The sequence below is a fragment of the Oncorhynchus clarkii genome, chromosome 1 (genome assembly GCF_045791955.1).
Source record: "Oncorhynchus clarkii lewisi isolate Uvic-CL-2024 chromosome 1, UVic_Ocla_1.0, whole genome shotgun sequence".
In the NCBI taxonomy this organism is placed as follows: domain Eukaryota; kingdom Metazoa; phylum Chordata; class Actinopteri; order Salmoniformes; family Salmonidae; genus Oncorhynchus; species Oncorhynchus clarkii.
This window is the reverse complement of record NC_092147.1, coordinates 91,950,610-91,970,963: the sequence shown is the minus strand read 5'-3', so window position 1 is coordinate 91,970,963 and position 20,354 is coordinate 91,950,610. Positions and strand designations below refer to the sequence as shown.

General features: G+C 46.0%; 1 protein-coding gene across 1 annotated transcript in view; it reads left to right on the top strand.

Moving 5' to 3' along the window:
- LOC139413965 (ectonucleoside triphosphate diphosphohydrolase 1-like) overlaps nucleotides 1-20,354 on the top strand; it is a 95,887-nt gene that overhangs the window by 64,282 nt on the left and 11,251 nt on the right. The window contains exons 3-6 of the mRNA XM_071161855.1: nucleotides 9,905-10,022; nucleotides 10,638-10,788; nucleotides 16,398-16,557; nucleotides 20,078-20,281. Coding sequence (XP_071017956.1) covers nucleotides 9,905-10,022; nucleotides 10,638-10,788; nucleotides 16,398-16,557; nucleotides 20,078-20,281 — 633 coding nt within the window. The remainder of the gene's footprint in view (nucleotides 1-9,904; nucleotides 10,023-10,637; nucleotides 10,789-16,397; nucleotides 16,558-20,077; nucleotides 20,282-20,354) is intronic.

The following is a 20,354-nucleotide window of genomic DNA, read 5'->3' as shown; positions in this document are numbered from 1 at the left end:
ATCATGTCAGGTAGTCCTGAGACATGGTCCTAGGGCTCAGGTCCTCCGAGAGAGAGAAAGAGAGAAAGAGAGAATTAGAGAGAGCACACTTAAATTCACACAGGACACCGAATAGGACAGGAGAATAACTCCAGATATAACAAACTGACCCTAGCCCCCCAACACATAAACTACAGCAGAATAAATACTGGAGGCTGAGACAGGAGGGGTCAGGAGACACTGTGGCCCCATCCGAGGAGAGCAAAGGGTGTTCGTAAATTTGTCAGTTATTCTGTGCTCTGGCACACTCACATGAGATTGCTCTGAAATCAGAGTAGATAGCCAGAGTGAATTTATCAGCGACGTCTATTGACAGTTATCGCAGTGACATCATGAACATTCTATTGAAATGGTTACTTGTATAGTGGAGTATTTTGTTTACACATGTAGCTAGCTAGCTAAACAATGAACCATAATCCCAACTCATAATGTTACTACCCTGCATGAATCTGTAGGTAGCTAACCAACCATGTTCAATGTTAGCTAGCTAACATTAGGCTATAACTAGCAATGCAAATGGGTCTGAAATACGAATAATATTACTGCACAGATCACGTAACATTAGCTAGCAAGCCAGCCAGCTAATGTTAGCTAGCTAGCTAACAGTACACTTTAACTTAAAATGAAAATGACTTTCTGACAAAAAAAATTATGTGTAATATCTGAAAATGTAGCTAGCTAGACTATCTTACATGGATGGGTGGATGCTTCTCCATCTCTGTCACGGATGCCATGGTTGCCCTTAGTTTGAAGATGTAGCCACTTTAAACTATGCCACTCTGTTTACATACTTATCTCATTTGTACATACTGTACTCGATACCATCTACTGTATCTTGCCTATGCTGCTCTGTACCATCACTCATTCATATATCCTTATGTACATATTCTTTATCCCCTTACACTGTGTACAAGACAGTAGTTTTGGAATTGTTAGTTAGATTACTTGTTATTACTGCATTGTCGGAACTAGAAGCACAAGCATTTCGCTACACTCGCATTAACATCTGCTAACCATGTGTATGTGACAAATAAAATTTGATTTGATTTGATTTAAACTGGAGACAGGTGTTTTATACAACAGCCGTCAGTGTTTTCTTTTCAACTCTGCATATTTGCAATCAAATGCCAGAATTTTCTCCATCTCCTTAGCTATCATATACGAATTCTACTGATTTCAAAACTCGGTCCTCCAGAAAGTGGAGAGCAACACTTATGCAGTTCTACTACGTGATATCTTTATAAAAAGCCACGTTAGAAAGGATTACCTACATATACTGACCAACTCATATTATAGACAGAAGCTCGCTACATGGCAGACCAATCTGAACTCATCTCTCCAGCCCACTCCTCCATACAGACCTTCTCCAGATCCTTCAGGTTTCGGGGCTGTCGCTGGGCAATACGGACTTTCAGCTCCCTCTAAAGATCTTCTATTGGGTTCAGGTCTGGACACTGGCTAGCCCACACCAGGACCTTGAGATGCTTCTTACGGAGCCACTCCTTAGTTGCCTTGGCTGTGTGTTTCGGGTCGTTGTCATGCTGGAAGACCCAGCCATGACCCATCTTCAATGGTCTTACTGAGGGAAGGAGGTTGTTGGCCAAGATCTCGCGATACATGGCCCCATCCATCCTCCTCTCAATACGGTGCAGTCGTCCTGTCCCAGAAAAGCATCCCGAAAGTATGATGTTTCCACCTCCATGCTTCAAGATTGGGATGAGGTTCTTGGGGTTGTACTCATCCTTCTTCTTCCTCCAAACACGGCGAGTGGAGTTTAGACCAAAAAGCTCTATTTTTGTCTCATCCGACCACATGACTTCAGACAGGCCTGGACATGCGCTGGCTTGAGCAGGGGGACCTTGCGTGCGCTGCAGGATTTAAATCCATGACAGCGTAGTGTGTTACTAATGGTTTTCTTTGAGACTGTGGTCCCAGCTCTCTTCAGGTCATTGACCAGGTCCTGCCGTGTAGTTCTGGGCTGATCCCTCACCTTCCTCATGATCATTGATGCCCCACAAGGTGAGATCTTGCATGGAGCCACAGACCGAGTGTGATTGACCGTCATCTTGAACTTATTCCATTTTCTAATAATTGCGCCAACAGTTGTTGCCTTCTCATCAAGCTGCTTGCCTATTGTCCTGTAGCCCATCCCAGCCTTGTGCAGGTCTACAATTTTATCCCTGATGTCCTTACACAGCTCTCTGATCTTGGCCATTGTGGAGAGGTTGGAGTCTGTTTGATTGAGTGTGTGGACAGGTGTCTTTTATACAGGTAACGAGTTCAAACAGGTGCAGTTAATACAGGTAATGAGTGGAGAACAGGAGGGCTTCTTAAAGAAAAACTAACTGTAACAGATTTTCTCCTCTTCGTCTGATGAGGTGTAGCAAGGATCGGACCAATACTCCTTGTGGTAAGTGTCCACGTTTTAATAGAAAGACTGAACACGACACAAATACAAAATAACAAAGTGAAATGGAAACGAAACAGTCCATTATTTTCAGGAAGTTAAAATAGGTCTTTTCCAGACTTTGAAAATGCATATTTTCTGGTTCTTTTCGGTTCTGAATCAATGTTGAAAAGACTTTCTCTAGTTTGTTTTACTGTAATGTACTGCAGTGTTTCTCAAACCTCTCCTCGGGGACACCCAGATGTTTCACAATTGTGCTGTAGCTCTGATCTAGCTATTCAAGACCTTGAGGATTAGTTGACAAGTTGAATCAGGTGTGCTAGCTCTGGAGTAGATCAATTACATGGAATGGCCTGGGTACTGTTAGTTAATCAGATTTCTCTGTCATTGTTATCATGGATTCAGATTCAGAACTGATGTCCTCTTTCCATGACCTGCAGATTGCTGTCATCTTGCCATTCTTGTAATGTAAGCACTTGGATTCAGGAAGCAGGTGCAGAAGGTAGTTTTAATAATAAAGGCAGATAAACAAAACAGGAGAAGCGTGCTAAATTAAACAAAACCTATACTGCCTAATGACTGAGGCTATTGAGGGCTAAATAAAAAGAGATCAATCAGGGTGATGGACAAGGAGGACCGAGCACGCCCCCATTCTCATCGGCGGGGCTGTAGTGGAGCAGGTTGAGAGCTTCAAATTCTATGGCGTCCACATCAACCAACAAACGAACATGGTCCAAGCACACCAAGGCACACCAAAACAGTGAGGAGGGCACGACAAAACCTATTCCCCCTCAGGAGACTGAAAAGATTTGGCAAGGTTACTCAGATTCTCAAAATGTTTTACAGCTGAACCATCGAGAGCATCCTGACCGGTTGCATCCCTGCCTGGTATCGCAACTAAATAGTTACTTGGGTGATGTTTTTGACCTCTCGTCTGGGGTCAGGCAGGGGTGCCCACTCTCGGCTCTCCTCTTCGTTCTGTACATGGAGCCTCTGGGGGCTGCCATTAGGGCAGACACAGGGGTGGAAGGCTTGTTGATCCCTGGAAGTGGTGGGCTGCGTGTTAAGATGACGCAGTACGCCGACGACACTTCCTTGCTGCTGTGCAAGGACTCGTGCCTGACAAGGTCCCTTGCCATCATTGGGGATTTCACCCGAGCGTCGGGAGCGGTTCTGAACCATGCAAAGTCTTCCGTTAAGTTTTTCGGAAGATGGCGCGGAAGGACGGATGTGCCCGGGGGGTTATCTCTCTGTGAGGGGGCCCTGAGGATTCTCGGGGTCCATTTTGAGACCTCCGGCTCAGCGACGCTGAACTGGAACATGGGTATCGCAGTGGTACAGAAGAAGCTAGTGATGCGGAGGGCTAGGTCTTTGTCTTTTATGGGCAAGGTCCTGGTCCTTAAGGTGGATGTGTTGCCGCCACTTTTGTATTTGGCGTACATCTACCCATTGCCGGCTTGTCTGAGGAGGCCTCTAGTGAGGCTTGTGTTTCAGTTCATGTGGGGTGGCAGGTACGAGTGGGTCGCCAGGGCACGCAGGTACCACATCTCCCCCTCAAGCTGGACGTAATTTTTGTTTCTTTCTTGTTAACGGAGCTTGCTCATCCAGTGATACACCCGTCGGGTTATCTCTTGCGGGTGTTCTTCTCGTATCAGGCGAGAAGCGTAATGGTGTGGTCTAACACGGGTCCTCGGGCGGAACAGCTGCCGTGGCACTTTGGCCATGCGGCCAAGTAGCTGCGTGCACACCCCGAGGTTGAAGTTGCCCGAGTAGGTTTAGATCACAGGCACCTGTACGAGGAGGTCAGACAGGCAGGGAGTCCGGCGCCTGTAGTGGTCTGGCTCAAGGACCTGAATTGGTTGAGCCTCCACAAGTGCTTGCCGGTACGTTCCATCATAGTACCGGCATAGTTTGGCGCAATCCCAGACCTGTCCAAGATCCTCTTGTGGCAGGGAGGAGACTGTGCGCCATGCCTTTTGGGACTGTGCCTTTGCCAGAGTAGTATGGGCTAGCGCACGGGTGTTGTTAGGTTTGGTAAGAGGGGATTTTGTATTGACGTGGGCCAGGTTAGAGAGAGGTGTAGGGAGAGCGAGAGGGACAGATAGGGAAAGGTTTCTGCTCTGGCTTCTCATGAGTCTCTTTAAACGGGGGCTGTGGGAAGCCAGGCAGAACATGGTTAAGACAGGGAGAGATTGGGGGGTGGAAGGGATAGTGAGGAGGGTGGAAGGAGACTTGAGGGGGAGGATGAAGAGGGAGGAGAGGAAGTGGGGGCCCCAGTCCAGAGCGTCCGGCAACAGTACCCAGTCCAGAGCGTCCGGCGATAGTCTACAGACCGGAACCTCCTACGACGGGCCGCAGTCCGGAACCTACCACGACGGGTCGCAGTCCGGAACCTACCACGACGGGTCCCAGTCCGGATCCGCCAGAGTCTCCCTCCAGTCCGGATCCGCCAGTCTCTCTCCAATCCAGAGGCGCCACTCACTCCAGACTCGACCATCAGTCCAGTGGCGTCCTCTAGTCCGTGGTCGGCGGTGAGGGTTCCCGCTTCAGAGACATTAAGTAAGTGTGACGAGTCAGAAGTGGAACGGGGTCCACGTCCCGAGCCAGAATCGCCACCTCGGAGTTATGCCCACCCAGACCCTCCCATATAGGTTTAGGTGTGCGGCCGGGAGTCCACATCTTTGGGGGGGTACTGTCACGCCCTGAACTTAGTATTCTTTGTTTTCTTTATTATTTTGGTTAGGTCAGGATGTGACATGGGTGATGTATGTTTTTTGTACTGTCTAGGGGTTTTGTATGTTTATGGGGGTGTTTACTATCTAGGTGTTTATGTATGTCTATGGTTGCCTAGATTGGTTCTCTATTAGAGGCAGCTGTTTATCGTTGTCTCTGATTGGGAACCATATTTAGGCAGCCATCTTCTTTGGGTATTTCGTGGGTTATTGTCTATGTGTTAGATGCCTGTGTCAGCACTATATTTAGCTTCACGTTCGTTTTGTTGTTTTTGTAGTTTGTTTATGTGTTTCTTCGTCGTCATTAAAGTAACATGTATTCATATCACGCTGCGCCTTGGTCTCCTCCATTCAACGAACGTGACAACTGCTTGCAGTAACCCTGGATTATAAACTGTCATGGTCAAAACATATTGATACAACAGTAGTAAGGATGGGGAGAAGTCTGTCTATAATAAAGCGCTGCTCTGCCTTCTTAACAGCATTATCAACAAGTCAGGTCCTACAGGCCCTAGTTTTGTCGCACCTGGACTACTGTTCAGTCGTGTGGTCAAGTCCACAAAGAGGGACTTAGGAAATTTGCTAATATTTCAGAACAGGGTAGCGCAGCTGGCACTTAAATATACACGGAGAGCTAACATTAATAATATGCATGTCAATCTGTCCTTCAAAGTGGAGGAGAGAATGACTTCATCACTACTTATATTTGTGAGAGGTATTGACATGCTGAATCCACTCCTTTGTAAAGGACACCAGCAGTATGGTCTCAGAACAGCTCCCTTCCTAAAGGACACCAGCAGTATGGTCTCAGAACAGCTCCCCTCCTAAAGGACACCAGCAGTATGGTCTCAGAACAGCTCCCCTCCTTTATAAAGGACACCAGCAGTATGGTCTCAGAACAGCTCCCCTCCTAAAGGACACCAGCAGTATGGTCTCAGACCAGCTCCCCTCCTAAAGGACACCAGCAGTATGGTCTCAGAACAGCTCCCCTCCTAAAGGACACCAGCAGTATGGTCTCAGACCAGCTCCCCTCCTAAAGGACACCAGCAGTATGGTCTCAGACCAGCTCCCCTCCTAAAGGACACCAGCAGTATGGTCTCAGAACAGCTCCCCTCCTTTATAAAGGACACCAGCAGTATGGTCTCAGAACAGCTCCCCTCCTTTATAAAGGACACCAGCAGTCTGGTCTCAGAACAGCTCGCCTCCTAAAGGACACCAGCAGTATGGTCTCAGACCAGCTCCCCTCCTAAAGGACACCAGCAGTATGGTCTCAGAACAGCTCCCCTCCTAAAGGACACCAGCAGTATGGTTTCAGACCAGCTCCCCTCCTAAAGGACACCAGCAGTATGGTCTCAGAACAGCTCCCCTCCTAAAGGACACCAGCAGTCTGGTCTCAGAACAGCTCCCCTCCTAAAGGACACCAGCAGTCTGGTCTCAGAACAGCTCCCCTCCTTTATAAAGGACACCAGCTGTATGGTCTCAGAACAGCTCCCCTCCTAAAGGACACCAGCAGTATGGTCTCAGAACAGCTCCCCTCCTTTGTAAAGGACACCAGCATTATGGTCTCAGAACAGCTCCCCTCCTAAAGGACACCAGCAGTATGGTCTCAGAACAGCTCCCCTCCTAAAGGACACCAGCAGTATGGTCTCAGAACAGCTCCCCTCCTAAAGGACACCAGCAGTATGGTCTCAGAACAGCTCCCCTCCTAAAGGACACCAGCAGTATGGTCTCAGAACAGCTCCCCTAATAAAGGATACCAGCAGTATGGTCTCAGAACAGCTCCCCTCCTAAAGGACACCAGCAGTATGGTCTCAGACCAGCTCCCCTCCTTTGTAAAGGACAACAGCAGTATGATCTCAGACCAGCTCCCCTCCTTTGTAAAGGACACCAGCAGTATGATCTCAGACCAGCTCCCCTCCTTTGTAAAGGACACCAGCAGTATGATCTCAGGCCAGCTCCCCTCCTTTGTAAAGGACACCAGCAGTATGATCTCAGGCCAGCTCCCCTCCTTTGTAAAGGACACCAGCAGTATGGTCTCAGACCAGCTCCCCTCCTTTGTAAAGGACACCAGCAGTATGGTCTCAGAACAGCTCCCCTCCTAAAGGACACCAGCAGTATGGTCTCAGACCAGCTCCCCTCCTAAAGGAAACCAGCATTATGGTATCAGAACAGATCCCCTCCTAAAGGACACCAGCATTATGGTATCAGAACAGCACCCCTCCTAAAGGACACCAGCAGTATGGTCTCAGACCAGCTCCCCTCCTTTGTAAAGGACACCAGCAGTATGATCTCAGAACAGCTCCCCTCCTTTGTAAAGGACACCAGCAGTATCGTCTCAGACCAGCTCCCCTCCTTTGTAAAGGACACCAGCAGTATGGTCTCAGAACAGATCCCCTCCTAAAGGACACCAGCAGTCTGGTCTCAGAACAGCTCCCCTCCTAAAGGACACCAGCAGTCTGGTCTCAGAACAGCTCCCCTCCTAAAGGACACCAGCAGTATGGTCTCAGACCAGCTCCCCTCCTTTGTAAAGGACACCAGCATTATGGTCTCAGAACAGCTCCCCTCCTAAAGGACACCAGCAGTATGGTCTCAGAACAGCTCCCCTCCTAAAGGACACCAGCAGTATGGTCTCAGACCAGCTCCCCTCCTTTGTAAAGGACACCAGCATTATGGTCTCAGAACAGCTCCCCTCCTAAAGGACACCAGCAGTATGGTCTCAGAACAGCTCCCCTCCTAAAGGACACCGGCAGTCTGGTCTCAGAACAGTGAACTAATGAACTACCTTCCAGTATTGCATTATAACATTGGCTGAAATATTACTCACACATAACTACTTCATGTTTCTAAATAGTTTCTTTATTCAGATGAAGGGTACTGCTATGGCCCCCATGGCTCCTAACTATGCTAATTTGTATGTGGGTTACATAAAACAGTCTATTCTCAATCCTCTCAAAAACGTTTTCTTGAATGACATTACTATGTGGAAATGGTACGTTGATGATACTTGTGTTCTGTGGAGGGGTGATGCAAAACAGCTCCAGGCGTTCCATGCTTTTCTTAACTCCTGTTCTGAGCATCTGAGATTTACTATGCAATCTGATACACGTCAAATCAGCCTCCTTGATCTTCTGATTTTGTGTGAAGATAATGTTCTATACACTGATCTTTACAGGAAACCTACTGAGCGTAATAGTGTGTTGAGGGCTGATAGTTGTCACCCACTTCCCTTGAAAACAGTTTGCCCTACAGCCAATTCTGTCGAATCAAAAGAATTAGCAAAAAACTGAAATATCCAAATCAAATCAAATGTTATTTGTCACATGTGCCAAATACAACCTTACTTACAATCCCAAACCAACAATGCAGTTTAAAAAAGAGCGGCAGTAAAATAACAATAGCGAGACTATATACAGGGGGGTACCGGTACAGAGTCAATATGCGGTTAGTCGAGGTAATTGAGGTAATATGTACATGTACAGGTAGAGTTATTAAAGTGACTATGCATAGATAATAACAGAGATTAGCAGCAGCGTAGAAGAGGAGAGGCAATGCAAATAGTCTGGGTAGCCATTTGATTAGATGTTCAGGAGTCTTATGGCTTGGGGGTAGAATCTGTTTAGGACCTAGACTTGGGAAAATAACCGATCACAAACATCGGCACATTCTAAGATCCGATGACAGTATCGGTAATGTGTTATGGTAACCTCCCTTGGTCCTATTCTCACAGGGCAGAAATCTCAGAGATCAACTGGTTGACTCTGATTTACCACCCCAAAATATCCCAGCACAACGTCTATTTACGCCTCTACTGGATGGAAACTAGTAGTGTAACGGCTGTGATCAATGCAATGGCACTTATAAATGTAGATCCTTCAAACACCCACAAACAGGGAAACAGATCCCAATCAAAGGTGTTTCCACGTGCTCCACTAAGGCAGTTATTTATCTTATAACTTGTCCTTGTGGTAAAAAATGATGTGGGTAAAACAAAGTGCAAATTAAAAGTACGAATCTTGGAGCATCGTAGCACCATTAGGTGCAAAAACATGACTTACCCAGTTGTGGTCCACTTTTTGGAAGCAAACCACAAGATTTCAACCCTACGTTATATTGTCCATCGAACATGTCACCCTCCCTAGCAGAGGGGTGACCTCGACAATTTATTGTTAAAACGAGAGGCTGCCTGGATCTTTCATTTAAAGGACCTTGCTCCCTTCGGTCTCAACGAAGACTTTGATCTGAAGCCATTCTTGTGATTGTGATTTTGCTATTCATTGTAAATGTTTGTAGGCCTATGTAGCCAAATGTTATCTATGATCGTATGCTATCCATTCATGTTTTCGTATGTTATTCTTATGTCTGAGAATTAACCAATGATATCAGGCCACACCTGGCCATGATTACAGACACCTGTGTGTCCTTTGACACTATATAAACTAGTGACCCTCAGTCTTTGTCATTATACCCTGATGACCAAACATTGGTTATTAAGGTATTACATTATTTCCTCTGAGCTCCTAGAGCTCGGCTTTCCTTTTCTTTCTCAATCAGCTAATTGGGAATCCAGAATAAATACAAATGTCATGGCAAAAGATGTGTGCTACGGGTTGGTATTCATTTAGACAGGTTACATTCTTAGCTACAGGGACTATGGTGGTTTGCTTGAAACATGTAGGTATTACAGACTGGGTCAGAGGTTGAAAATGTGTCTCTCTCCATCTCTCAGTATGGGATCGTCCTGGATGCTGGCTCCTCACATACAGCAGTGTATATCTACGAGTGGCCAGCAGAGAAGGATAACGACACTGGAAGAGTGCAGCAGACACACTCCTGCAAAGTCCAAGGTAGATGCACACACACACACACACACACACACACTATAAAAACCTAGCAAGCTGGGACCGGGAGACTGAAAAACAGCTTCTATCTCAAGGCCGTCAGACCATTAAACAGCCATCACTAGCACAGAGGCTGCTGCCAACACACAGACTCGAATCTCTGTCCACTTTAATCTATTTAATAAATGGATTTGAAGGTATCACTAGTCACTTTAAATAACGCCACTTTAATAATGTCTACATGTCCTACATTACTCATCTCATATGTACAGTATATACTGTATTCTATGCCATCTACTGCATCTTGCCTATGGCACATGGCCATCGCTCATCCATATATTTATATGTACATATTCTTATTCCATCCCTTTAGATGTGCGTGTATAAGGTAGTTGTTGTGGAATTGTTAGGTTAGATTACTCGTTAGTTGTTACTGCATTTACAGAACTAGAAGCACAAGCATTTCGCTACACTCGCATTAACATCTGCTAACCATGTGTATGTGACCAATAAAATTTGATTTGTTATCTAGTTAAAGTTTGTGTGTGTGTGTGTGTGTGTGTGTGTGTGTGTGTGTGCGTCCGTCCGTCCGTCCGTCCGTCCGTCCGTCCATTCGTCCAGGTGCTGGTATCTCCAGCTACTCTGTGTTTCCAGGGCAGGCAGGGGCGTCTCTGAAGAGCTGTATGAAGGAAGCAGAGAGCCTCATTCCCCTAAGCAGGCACCACGAGACCCCCCTCTACCTGGGGGCCACCGCCGGAATGAGGCTGCTCAGGTACCTCTGGATGCAAAATGTTGTTTCGTAGGATAGCTGCAAGTATTATCCGTCGGATGATTGGTTGAGCCTTCTTGGGTGCGTGACCACTCCCTTAACAAAACACCAAACCAGGCAAACAATTTCCCTCGTCTCAGATCGGAAAGATTTCCACCAGATAGTACAGTCACAAAGTCAAAATTGGTTATATTGTAAAAATGTGTGAAAACTCAAATTAGCTTTTTGGTCTTAATTTAAGGTTAGGGTTAGGCATAAGGTTAGCAATGTGGTTATGGTTAGGGTTAAGATTAGGTTTAGGTTTAAACATCATATTTTAAGAAGATAAATTGTAGAGGTAGGTATGTTTTCTGACTTGTGGCTCTGGTAACTAGTGATGACAGATCAGAAATGAGTAGTAACGAACCACCAACTTCAATGACGCTGATCTTCAAATTATCCAGTGATCACCGCATTTAGGAGGAGAGCTGTAACTACTGACTGGCCAGAACCACTACTACCCAACAGTGTTTAGGAGGAGAACTGTAACTACTAACTGGCCAGGCATTAGCCACTACGACCCAACAGTGTTTAGGAGGAGAACTGTAACTACTGACTGGCCAGAACCACTACGACCCAACGGTGTTTAGGAGGAGAACTGTTACTACTGACTGGCCAGAACCACTACTACCCAACAGTGTTTAGGAGGAGAACTGTTACTACTGACTGGCCAGAACCACTACTACCCAGCAGTGTTTAGGAGGAGAACTGTAACTACTAACTGGCCAGGCATTAGCCACTACGACCCAACAGTGTTTAGGAGGAGAACTGTAACTACTGACTGGCCAGAACCACTACGACCCAACAGTGTTTAGGAGGAGAACTGTAACTACTGACTGGCCAGGCATTAGCCACTACGACCCAACAGTGTTTAGGAGGAGAACTGTAACTACTGACTGGCCAGAACCACTACCACCCAACGGTGTTTAGGAGGAGAACTGTAACTACTGACTGGCCAGAACCACTACTACCCAACGGTGTTTAGGAGGAGAACTGTAACTACTGACTGGCCAGAACCACTAATACCCAACAGTGTTTAGGAGGAGAACTGTAACTACTGACTGGCCAGGCATTAACCACTACTACCCAACAGTGTTTAGGAGGAGAACTGTAACTACTGACTGGCCAGAACCACTACTACCCAATGGTGTTTAGGAGGAAAGCTGTAACTACTGACTGGCCAGAACCACTACGACCCAACGGTGTTTAGGAGGAGAGCTGAAACTACTGACTGGCCAGGCATTAACCACTACGACCCAACAGTGTTTAGGAGGAGAGATGTAACTACTGACTGGCCAGAACCACTACGACCCAACGGTGTTTAGGAGGAGAGCTGTAACTACTGACTGGCCAGAACCACTACTACCCAACAGTGTTTAGGAGGAGAGCTGAAACTACTGACTGGCCAGAACCACTACGACCCAACAGTGTTTAGGAGGAGAGCTGTAACTACTGACTGGCCAGGCATTAGCCACTACTACCCAACAGTGTTTAGGAGGAGAACTGTAACTACTGACTGGCCAGGCATTAACCACTACTACCCAACAGTGTTTAGGAGGAGAGCTGTAACTACTGACTGGCCAGAACCACTACGACCCAACGGTGTTTAGGAGGAGAACTGTAACTACTGACTGGCCAGGCATTAGCCACTACTACCCAATGGCGTTTAGGAAGAGAGCTGAAACTACTGACTGGCCAGACATTAGCCACTACTACCCAACTAATCCTGGATGACCTATTCTTTGACACATTTGGATAAACCTGCTTATATCAAGCAATAGACAGTTTGTGGAAAGGTAAAAATAACACGCAGTGAAACTCCACTGAACAAAAATATTAGTAAAATGTGTAAAGTGTTGGTCCAATGTTTCATGAGCTGAAATTAAAGATCCCTGAAATTTTCCATATGCACTAAAAGCTTATTTCTCTAAAATTGTGTGGACAAATTTGTTTCCATCTTTGTTAGTGAGCATTTCTCCTTTGCCAAGATAATCCATCTGACCTGACAGATGTGGCATTTCAAGAAGTTGATTCAACAGCATGACAATTACACAGGTGTACCTTGTGCTGGGGGCAATGAAAGGCCACTCTAAAATATGCGGTTTTGTGACACAACACAATGCCACAGATGTCTCACGTTTTGAGGGAGCCTGCAATTGGCATGCTGAATGCAGGAATGTCCACCATAGCTGTTGCCAGAGAATTTAATTTTCATTTCCCTAGCATAAGCCACCCTCATAGTCTTTTTAGAGAATTAGGCAGTACGTCCAACTGGCCTCACAACCGCAGACCACGTGTATGGCGTTGTTTGGGCGAGCGGTTTGCTGATGTCAACGTTGTGAATTAAGTGCCCCATGGTGGCAGTGGGGTTATGGTGTGGGAAGGCATAAGCTACAGACAGTGAACACAATTGCGTTTTATCAATGGCAATTTGAATGCAGAGAGATACCATGACGAGATCCTGAGGCCCATTGTCGTGCCATTCATCCACCGCCATCACCTCATGTTTCAGCACGATAATATACGGCCACGTGTCGCAAGGATCTGTACACAGTTCCTGGAAGTTGAAAATGTCCCAGTTCATCCATGGCCTGCATACTCACCAGACATGTCACCCATTGAGCATGTTCGTGATGCTCTGAATTGACGTGTAGGACAGCGTGTTCCAGTTCCCACCAATATCCAGCAACTTCGCACTGCCATTGAAGAGGGGTGGGACAACATTCCACAGGCCACAATCAACAGCCTGATCAACTCTATGTGAAGGAGATGTGTCCCGCTGCATGAGGCAAATCGTGGTCACACCAGATACTGACTGGTTTTCTAATCCATGTACCTACCATTTTTTAAGGCATCTGTGACCAACTGATGCATATCTTTATTCCCAGTTGTGAAAATCCATAGACCTAAAGTGACTGATGTCCTTATATGAACTGTAACTCAGTAAAATGTTAGAAATCGTTGCATGTTACGTTCATATTTTTGTTCAGTATAAAACAGCTTGTGAGGCTTTCATTAGTTTCCCAATGAATAAAGCTGAAGCTGGGTTTCCCAAGTCGTTTGGCGCTAACTGCTCATGCTGAACAGCCAGCTAAACAGACAGCTCTGCAGCCAGCTAAACAGACGGCTCTGCAGCCAGCTAAACAGACGGCTCTGCAGCCAGCTAAACAGACGGCTCTGCAGCCAGCTAAACAGACGGCTCTGCAGCCAGCTAAACAGACGGCTCTGCAGCCAGCTAAACAGACGGCTCTGCAGCCAGCTAAACAGACGGCTCTGCAGCCAGCTAAACAGACGGCTCTGCAGCCAGCTAAACAGACGGCTCTGCAGCCAGCTAAACAGACGGCTCTGCAGCCAGCTAAACAGACGGATCTGCAGCCAGCTAAACAGACGGATCTGCAGCCTATCAGTGTTATTGGGTAGCAGCAAACTAAACAGATGGCTCTGCAGCAACTTAAACAGACGGCTCTGCAGCATATCAGTGTTATTGGGTAACAGCAAGCTAAACAGACGGCTCTGCAGCCTATCTGTGTTATTGGGTAGCAGCAAGCTAAACAGACGGCTCTGCAGCCTATCTGTGTTATTGGGTAGCAGCAAGCTAAACAGACGGCTCTGCAGCCTATCTGTGTTATTGGGTAGCAGCAAGCTAAACAGACGGCTCTGCAGCCTATCTGTGTTATTGGGTAGCAGCAAGCTAAACAGACGGCTCTGCAGCATATCTGTGTTATTGGGTAGCAGCCAGCTGGTCACTTTCAACCCAGTCCCTATTGAATACACAGTGGGATATGGATAAAGTTGCACTTCCTAGTGCTTCCACTAGATGTCAACCATCTTTAGAAACTCAAATGAGGCTTCTACTGTGTTGTGGAGTTGGATTGGAGCTCTTTGAGTCAGTGGTCTGGCAGAGAGCCAGGTACTGGTCATGCGCATTTCACATGAAAGCGACCTGCGTTCCATGGCTTCTCTACAGATATAGGAATTCTCCGGTTGGAACTTTATTGAAGATTTATGATAACAACATCCTAAAGATCGATTCTATACTTAGTTTGACAAGTTTCTTCGACCTGTAATATAACTTTTTGTTATAAGTTTTCGTCCGATGTTCGGATGGACCTGCACAAGCGTTTGGATTTGTGTACTAAACGTGCTAACAAAAGTAGCTACTCCGACATATATAATGGACATTATCGAACAAATCAAGCATTTATTGTGGAACTAGGATTCCTGGGAGTGCATTCTGATGAAGATCATCAAAGGTAAGGGAATATTTATAATGTGATTTCTGATTTCTGTTGACTCCAACATGGCGGATAATTTTATTTATTTTCTGAGCGTCGTCTCAGATTATTGCATGGTTTTCTTTTTCCGTAAAGTTTTTTAAAATCTGACACAGCGGTTGCATTAAGGAGAGGTACATCTATATTTCCAAGTCTAACAATTGTATTTATCGACATTTATAATGAGTATTTCTGTAAAATGATGTGGCTCTCTGCATTATCACCGAATGTTTTTGCAACTAATGAACGTAACGCGCCAATGTATACAGAGATTTTTTTATATAAATATGAACTTTATCAAACAAAGCATACATGTATTGTGTAACATGAAGTCCTATGAGTGTCATCTGATGAAGATCATCAAAGGTTAGTGATTAATTTTATCTCTATTTGTGCTTTTTGTGACTCCTCTCTTTGGCTGGAAAAAAATGGCTCTGTTTTTCTGTGAGTTGGTGGTGACCTAACATAATCGTTTGTGGTGCTTTCGCTGTAAAGCCTATTTGAAATCGGACACTGTGGTGGGATTAACAACAAGATTACATTTAAAACGGTATAAGATACATGTATGTTTGAGGAATTTTAATTATGAGATTTCTGTTGTTTAGAATTTGGCGCCCTGCATTCACTGGCTGTTGTCATATCGATCCCGTTAACGGGATTGCATCCCAAAGAAAAAAGCCAGTGAGGGAGATATGAGTCTCCAGTGATTTTTTTGCAGTTCGTTCCAGTCATTGGCAGCATTAGACACTAACCAGGAATTTCTGAAAACGCTGGACGCTAATGAGGAAGTTAATTTGACAACACTTGACAATAACTAGGAAGTTTTTCCAAAAACACTAGATACTAACCAGAAAGTTAACATGAAAACACTGGGCAACAACAAGGAAGTTACTGGACAATAACCAGGAAGTTAATATAAAAACACTGGATAATAACTAGGAGGTTTTTATGAAAACACTGGACACTAACCAGGAAATGAATATGAAAACACTGACTAATATCTAGGAAGTTATTATGAAAAGAATAGACACTAACCAGGAAATGATTAGGAAAACACTGAACACCAACTAGAACGTTACTGGACACTAACTAGAAAGTTAATAAGCTAACCATGCAGTTATTATAAAAACACTAGGCACTAACCAAGAAGTTATTATGAAAACATTAGACACTAACCAGGAAGTTAAAATTAAAAACATGGACACTGATCAGGAAGTCATTATGAAAACACTGTACACTAATCAGAAAGTAAAAATGAAAACACTGGACTAACCAAAAGGGGTGTGTGTGTGTGTGTAGGATGGAGAACCAGAGTTTGTCTGATCAGGTGCTTTGGTCAGTAGAGGAGGTGTTGCGGTCCTCTCCGTTCTCCTATCAGGGCGCTCGCATCATCACAGGCCAGGAGGAGGGAGCCTTCGGCTGGGTCACTGTTAACTACCTGAGTGACCGACTGAAACAGGTGAGAACATTCTCTTTCGTGTTTAAACACTGCTCATCCATAATGTTTGCACCCCAGTAACGAATGCAGGGTATGGCTGGAAAACGTACCGCATTCCAGGGATGGAAGATGTAGCAGTACTCCACATTATCCCATTATCCAAAATGACAAAACAAAATTAAACGCTGCTAGTTTTAAAATGAAAGCTCTTTTTTCATCTTCATTCTAGACGAATATTAAAACAGCCCATGTAAATAATAAAATACTGTCAAGGAAGTGTGTAAACAGAACTCCTTAAAAATGTGGCAAGAACAGAAGTTGGGGTATGGAGGAGACAAAATACTGGTACCTACATATAAAACATGTTGCTTTACACTGTAATTGTTCATACAAACAAAACTAAACTGCCACTTATTAAAAGGAATGGAATGGTTTTCCATATTTCATCTGTGTTAACTGTGTTGGGGGCTGGCTAAGAACAAAGTTCATCTCAGAATGTTGCTTGTGGGGAAAGGGTCTGAATACTTAACAAAATGCCCTGTATCTTACCCAAGAAAAGCCTAAGAGCGAATGAAACTGCCCCTTTATCTCTGTAGGCAAGCTATCTGATGCTGTCTGGTCATAAAGAGTATGACATTGTTGCCGCCCATAGTGTTGAATGAAAGGGAAGACAGCTTGGATTTGACATCACAACCATCAAATCGCATTGAGAGCATACGTCATTGACAGAAACAACTTGAATTGTTGCATCTCGTTGTGTTGTTGTCCTGTGATGGCTGGCTAGCTAGCTAGCTAACTTTCCTAAATTAGCCATGGATGGAGATAGGGATATGGACTTGTGGTTTTACTTAGTTCTCTGTACTGGCCAATGATTATAACTGCGACTCTGATCCAACCATTAATTCACACATTGCTGTGCCCCCCTGGCCTGAGAGGATGGAAGTTCAATATGTAGCTAGATGTAGAAGGCTAATGTTAACTAGATAACGTTGGCCATGAAAGGAAGTTAGGCTAGCAAGCAAGCAATTTAGCCAGGTAGCCTAGAACAACAACACATAAAACCGTGTACTGTATGACAGAGTGATAGACTGTTTAGTCAACATGAGAGGAGGGTGGTGTTTCTCTACCAGTAGGGTGAGTCAACATGACAGAGAGGAGGGTGGTGTTTCTCTACCAGAAGGGTGAGTCAACATGACAGAGAGGAGGGTGGTGTTTCTCTACCAGTAGGGTGAGTCAACATGACAGAGAGGAGGGTGGTGTTTCTCTACCAGTAGGGTGAGTCAACATGACAGAGAGGAGGGTGGTGTTTCTCTACCAGTAGGGTGAGTCAACATGAGAGGAGGGTGGTGTTTCTCTACCAGTAGGGTGAGTCAACATGACAGAGAGGAGGGTGGTGTTTCTCTACCAGTAGGGTGAGTCAACATGACAGAGAGGAGGGTGGTGTTTCTCTACCAGTAGGGTGAGTCAACATGACAGAGAGGAGGGTGGTGTTTCTCTACCAGTAGGGTGAGTCAACATGACAGAGAGGAGGGTGGTGTTTCTCTACCAGTAGGGTGAGTCAACATGACAGAGAGGAGGATGGTGTTTCTCTACCAGTAGGTTGAGTCAACATGACAGAGAGGAGGGTGGTGTTTCTCTACCAGTAGGGTGAGTCAACATGACAGAGAGGAGGGTGGTGTTTCTCTACCAGTAGGGTGATTCAACATGACAGAGAGGAGGGTGGTGTTTCTCTACCAGTAGGGTGAGTCAACATGACAGAGAGGAGGGTGGTGTTTCTCTACCAGTAGGGTGAGTCAACATGACAGAGAGGAGGATGGTGTTTCTCTACCAGTAGGGTGAGTCAACATGACAGAGAGGAGGGTGGTGTTTCTCTACCAGTAGGTTGAGTCAACATGACAGAGAGGAGGGTGGTGTTTCTCTACCAGTAGGGTGAGTCAACATGACAGAGAGGAGGGTGGTGTTTCTCTACCAGTAGGTTGAGTCAACATGAGAGGAGGGTGGTGTTTCTCTACCAGTAGGGTGAGTCAACATGACAGAGAGGAGGGTGGTGTTTCTCTACCAGTAGGGTGAGTCAACATGACAGAGAGGAGGGTGGTGTTTCTCTACCAGTAGGGTGAGTCAACATGACAGAGAGGAGGGTGGTGTTTCTCTACCAGTAGGGTGAGTCAACATGACAGAGAGGAGGGTGGTGTTTCTCTACCAGTAGGGTGAGTCAACATGACAGAGAGGAGGGTGGTGTTTCTCTACCAGTAGGGTGAGTCAACATGACAGAGAGGAGGGTGGTGTTTCTCTACCAGTAGGGTGAGTCAACATGAGAGGAGGGTGGTGTTTCTCTACCAGTAGGGCGAGTCAACATGAGAGGAGGGTGGTGTTTATCTACCAGTAGGGTGAGTCAACATGACAGAGAGGAGGGTGGTGTTTCTCTACCAGTAGGGTGAGTCAACATGACAGAGAGGAGGGTGGTGTTTCTCTACCAGTAGGGTGAGTCAACATGACAGAGAGGAGGGTGGTGTTTCTCTACCAGTAGGGTGAGTCAACATGACAGAGAGGAGGGTGGTGTTTCTCTACCAGTAGGGTGAGTCAACATGACAGAGAGGAGGATGGTGTTTCTCTACCAGTAGGTTGAGTCAACATGACAGAGAGGAGGGTGGTGTTTCTCTACCAGTAGGGTGAGTCAACATGACAGAGAGGAGGGTGGTGTTTCTCTACCAGTAGGGTGATTCAACATGACAGAGAGGAGGGTGGTGTTTCTCTACCAGTAGGGTGAGTCAACATGACAGAGAGGAGGGTGGTGTTTCTCTACCAGTAGGGTGAGTCAACATGACAGAGAGGAGGATGGTGTTTCTCTACCAGTAGGGTGAGTCAACATGACAGAGAGGAGGGTGGTGTTTCTCTACCAGTAGGTTGAGTCAACATGACAGAGAGGAGGGTGGTGTTTCTCTACCAGTAGGGTGAGTCAACATGACAGAGAGGAGGGTGGTGTTTCTCTACCAGTAGGGTGAGTCAACATGACAGAGAGGAGGGTGGTGTTTCTCTACCAGTAGGGTGAGTCAACATGACAGAGAGGAGGGTGGTGTTTCTCTACCAGTAGGGTGAGTCAACATGACAGAGAGGAGGATGGTGTTTCTCTACCAGTAGGGTGAGTCAACATGACAGAGAGGAGGGTGGTGTTTCTCTACCAGTAGGGTGAGTCAACATGACAGAGAGGAGGGTGGTGTTTCTCTACCAGTAGGGTGAGTCAACATGACAGAGAGGAGGATGGTGTTTCTCTACCAGTAGGGTGAGTCAACATGACAGAGAGGAGGGTGGTGTTTCTCTACCAGTAGGGTGAGTCAACATGACAGAGAGGAGGGTGGTGCTTCTCTACCAGTAGGGTGAGTCTTATTGTCTTATTGTCTACCAGTAGAGTGAGTCTTATTGTCTCGGCCTTTAGGCCACGGTCACAAGGCATATGAACTAACAGGTTATAGAGCAAACTGTGTGTGTGTGTGTGTGTGTGTGTGTGTGTGTGTGTGTGTGTGTGTGTGTGTGTGTGTTGCAGGGCTCAGGGACCACCGGAGCTCTTGACCTAGGCGGAGCCTCCACTCAGATCAGCTTTGTAGCCAATCAGGATGTGGCGGAGGAATCGGCGGAGAACGCTGTGACCTTCCGTCTGTATGGAAATGACTACTTCCTCTACACACACAGTTTCCTGTGCTACGGGAAAGACCAAGCGCTCAAACTGGCGCTTGCTCAGCAGACTCAGGTAATCTTGACCCCAGACCTCTAATCCTGATGTCTTACCTTTGATCCCTGGCTCATAACTCTGTGTGTCTGTC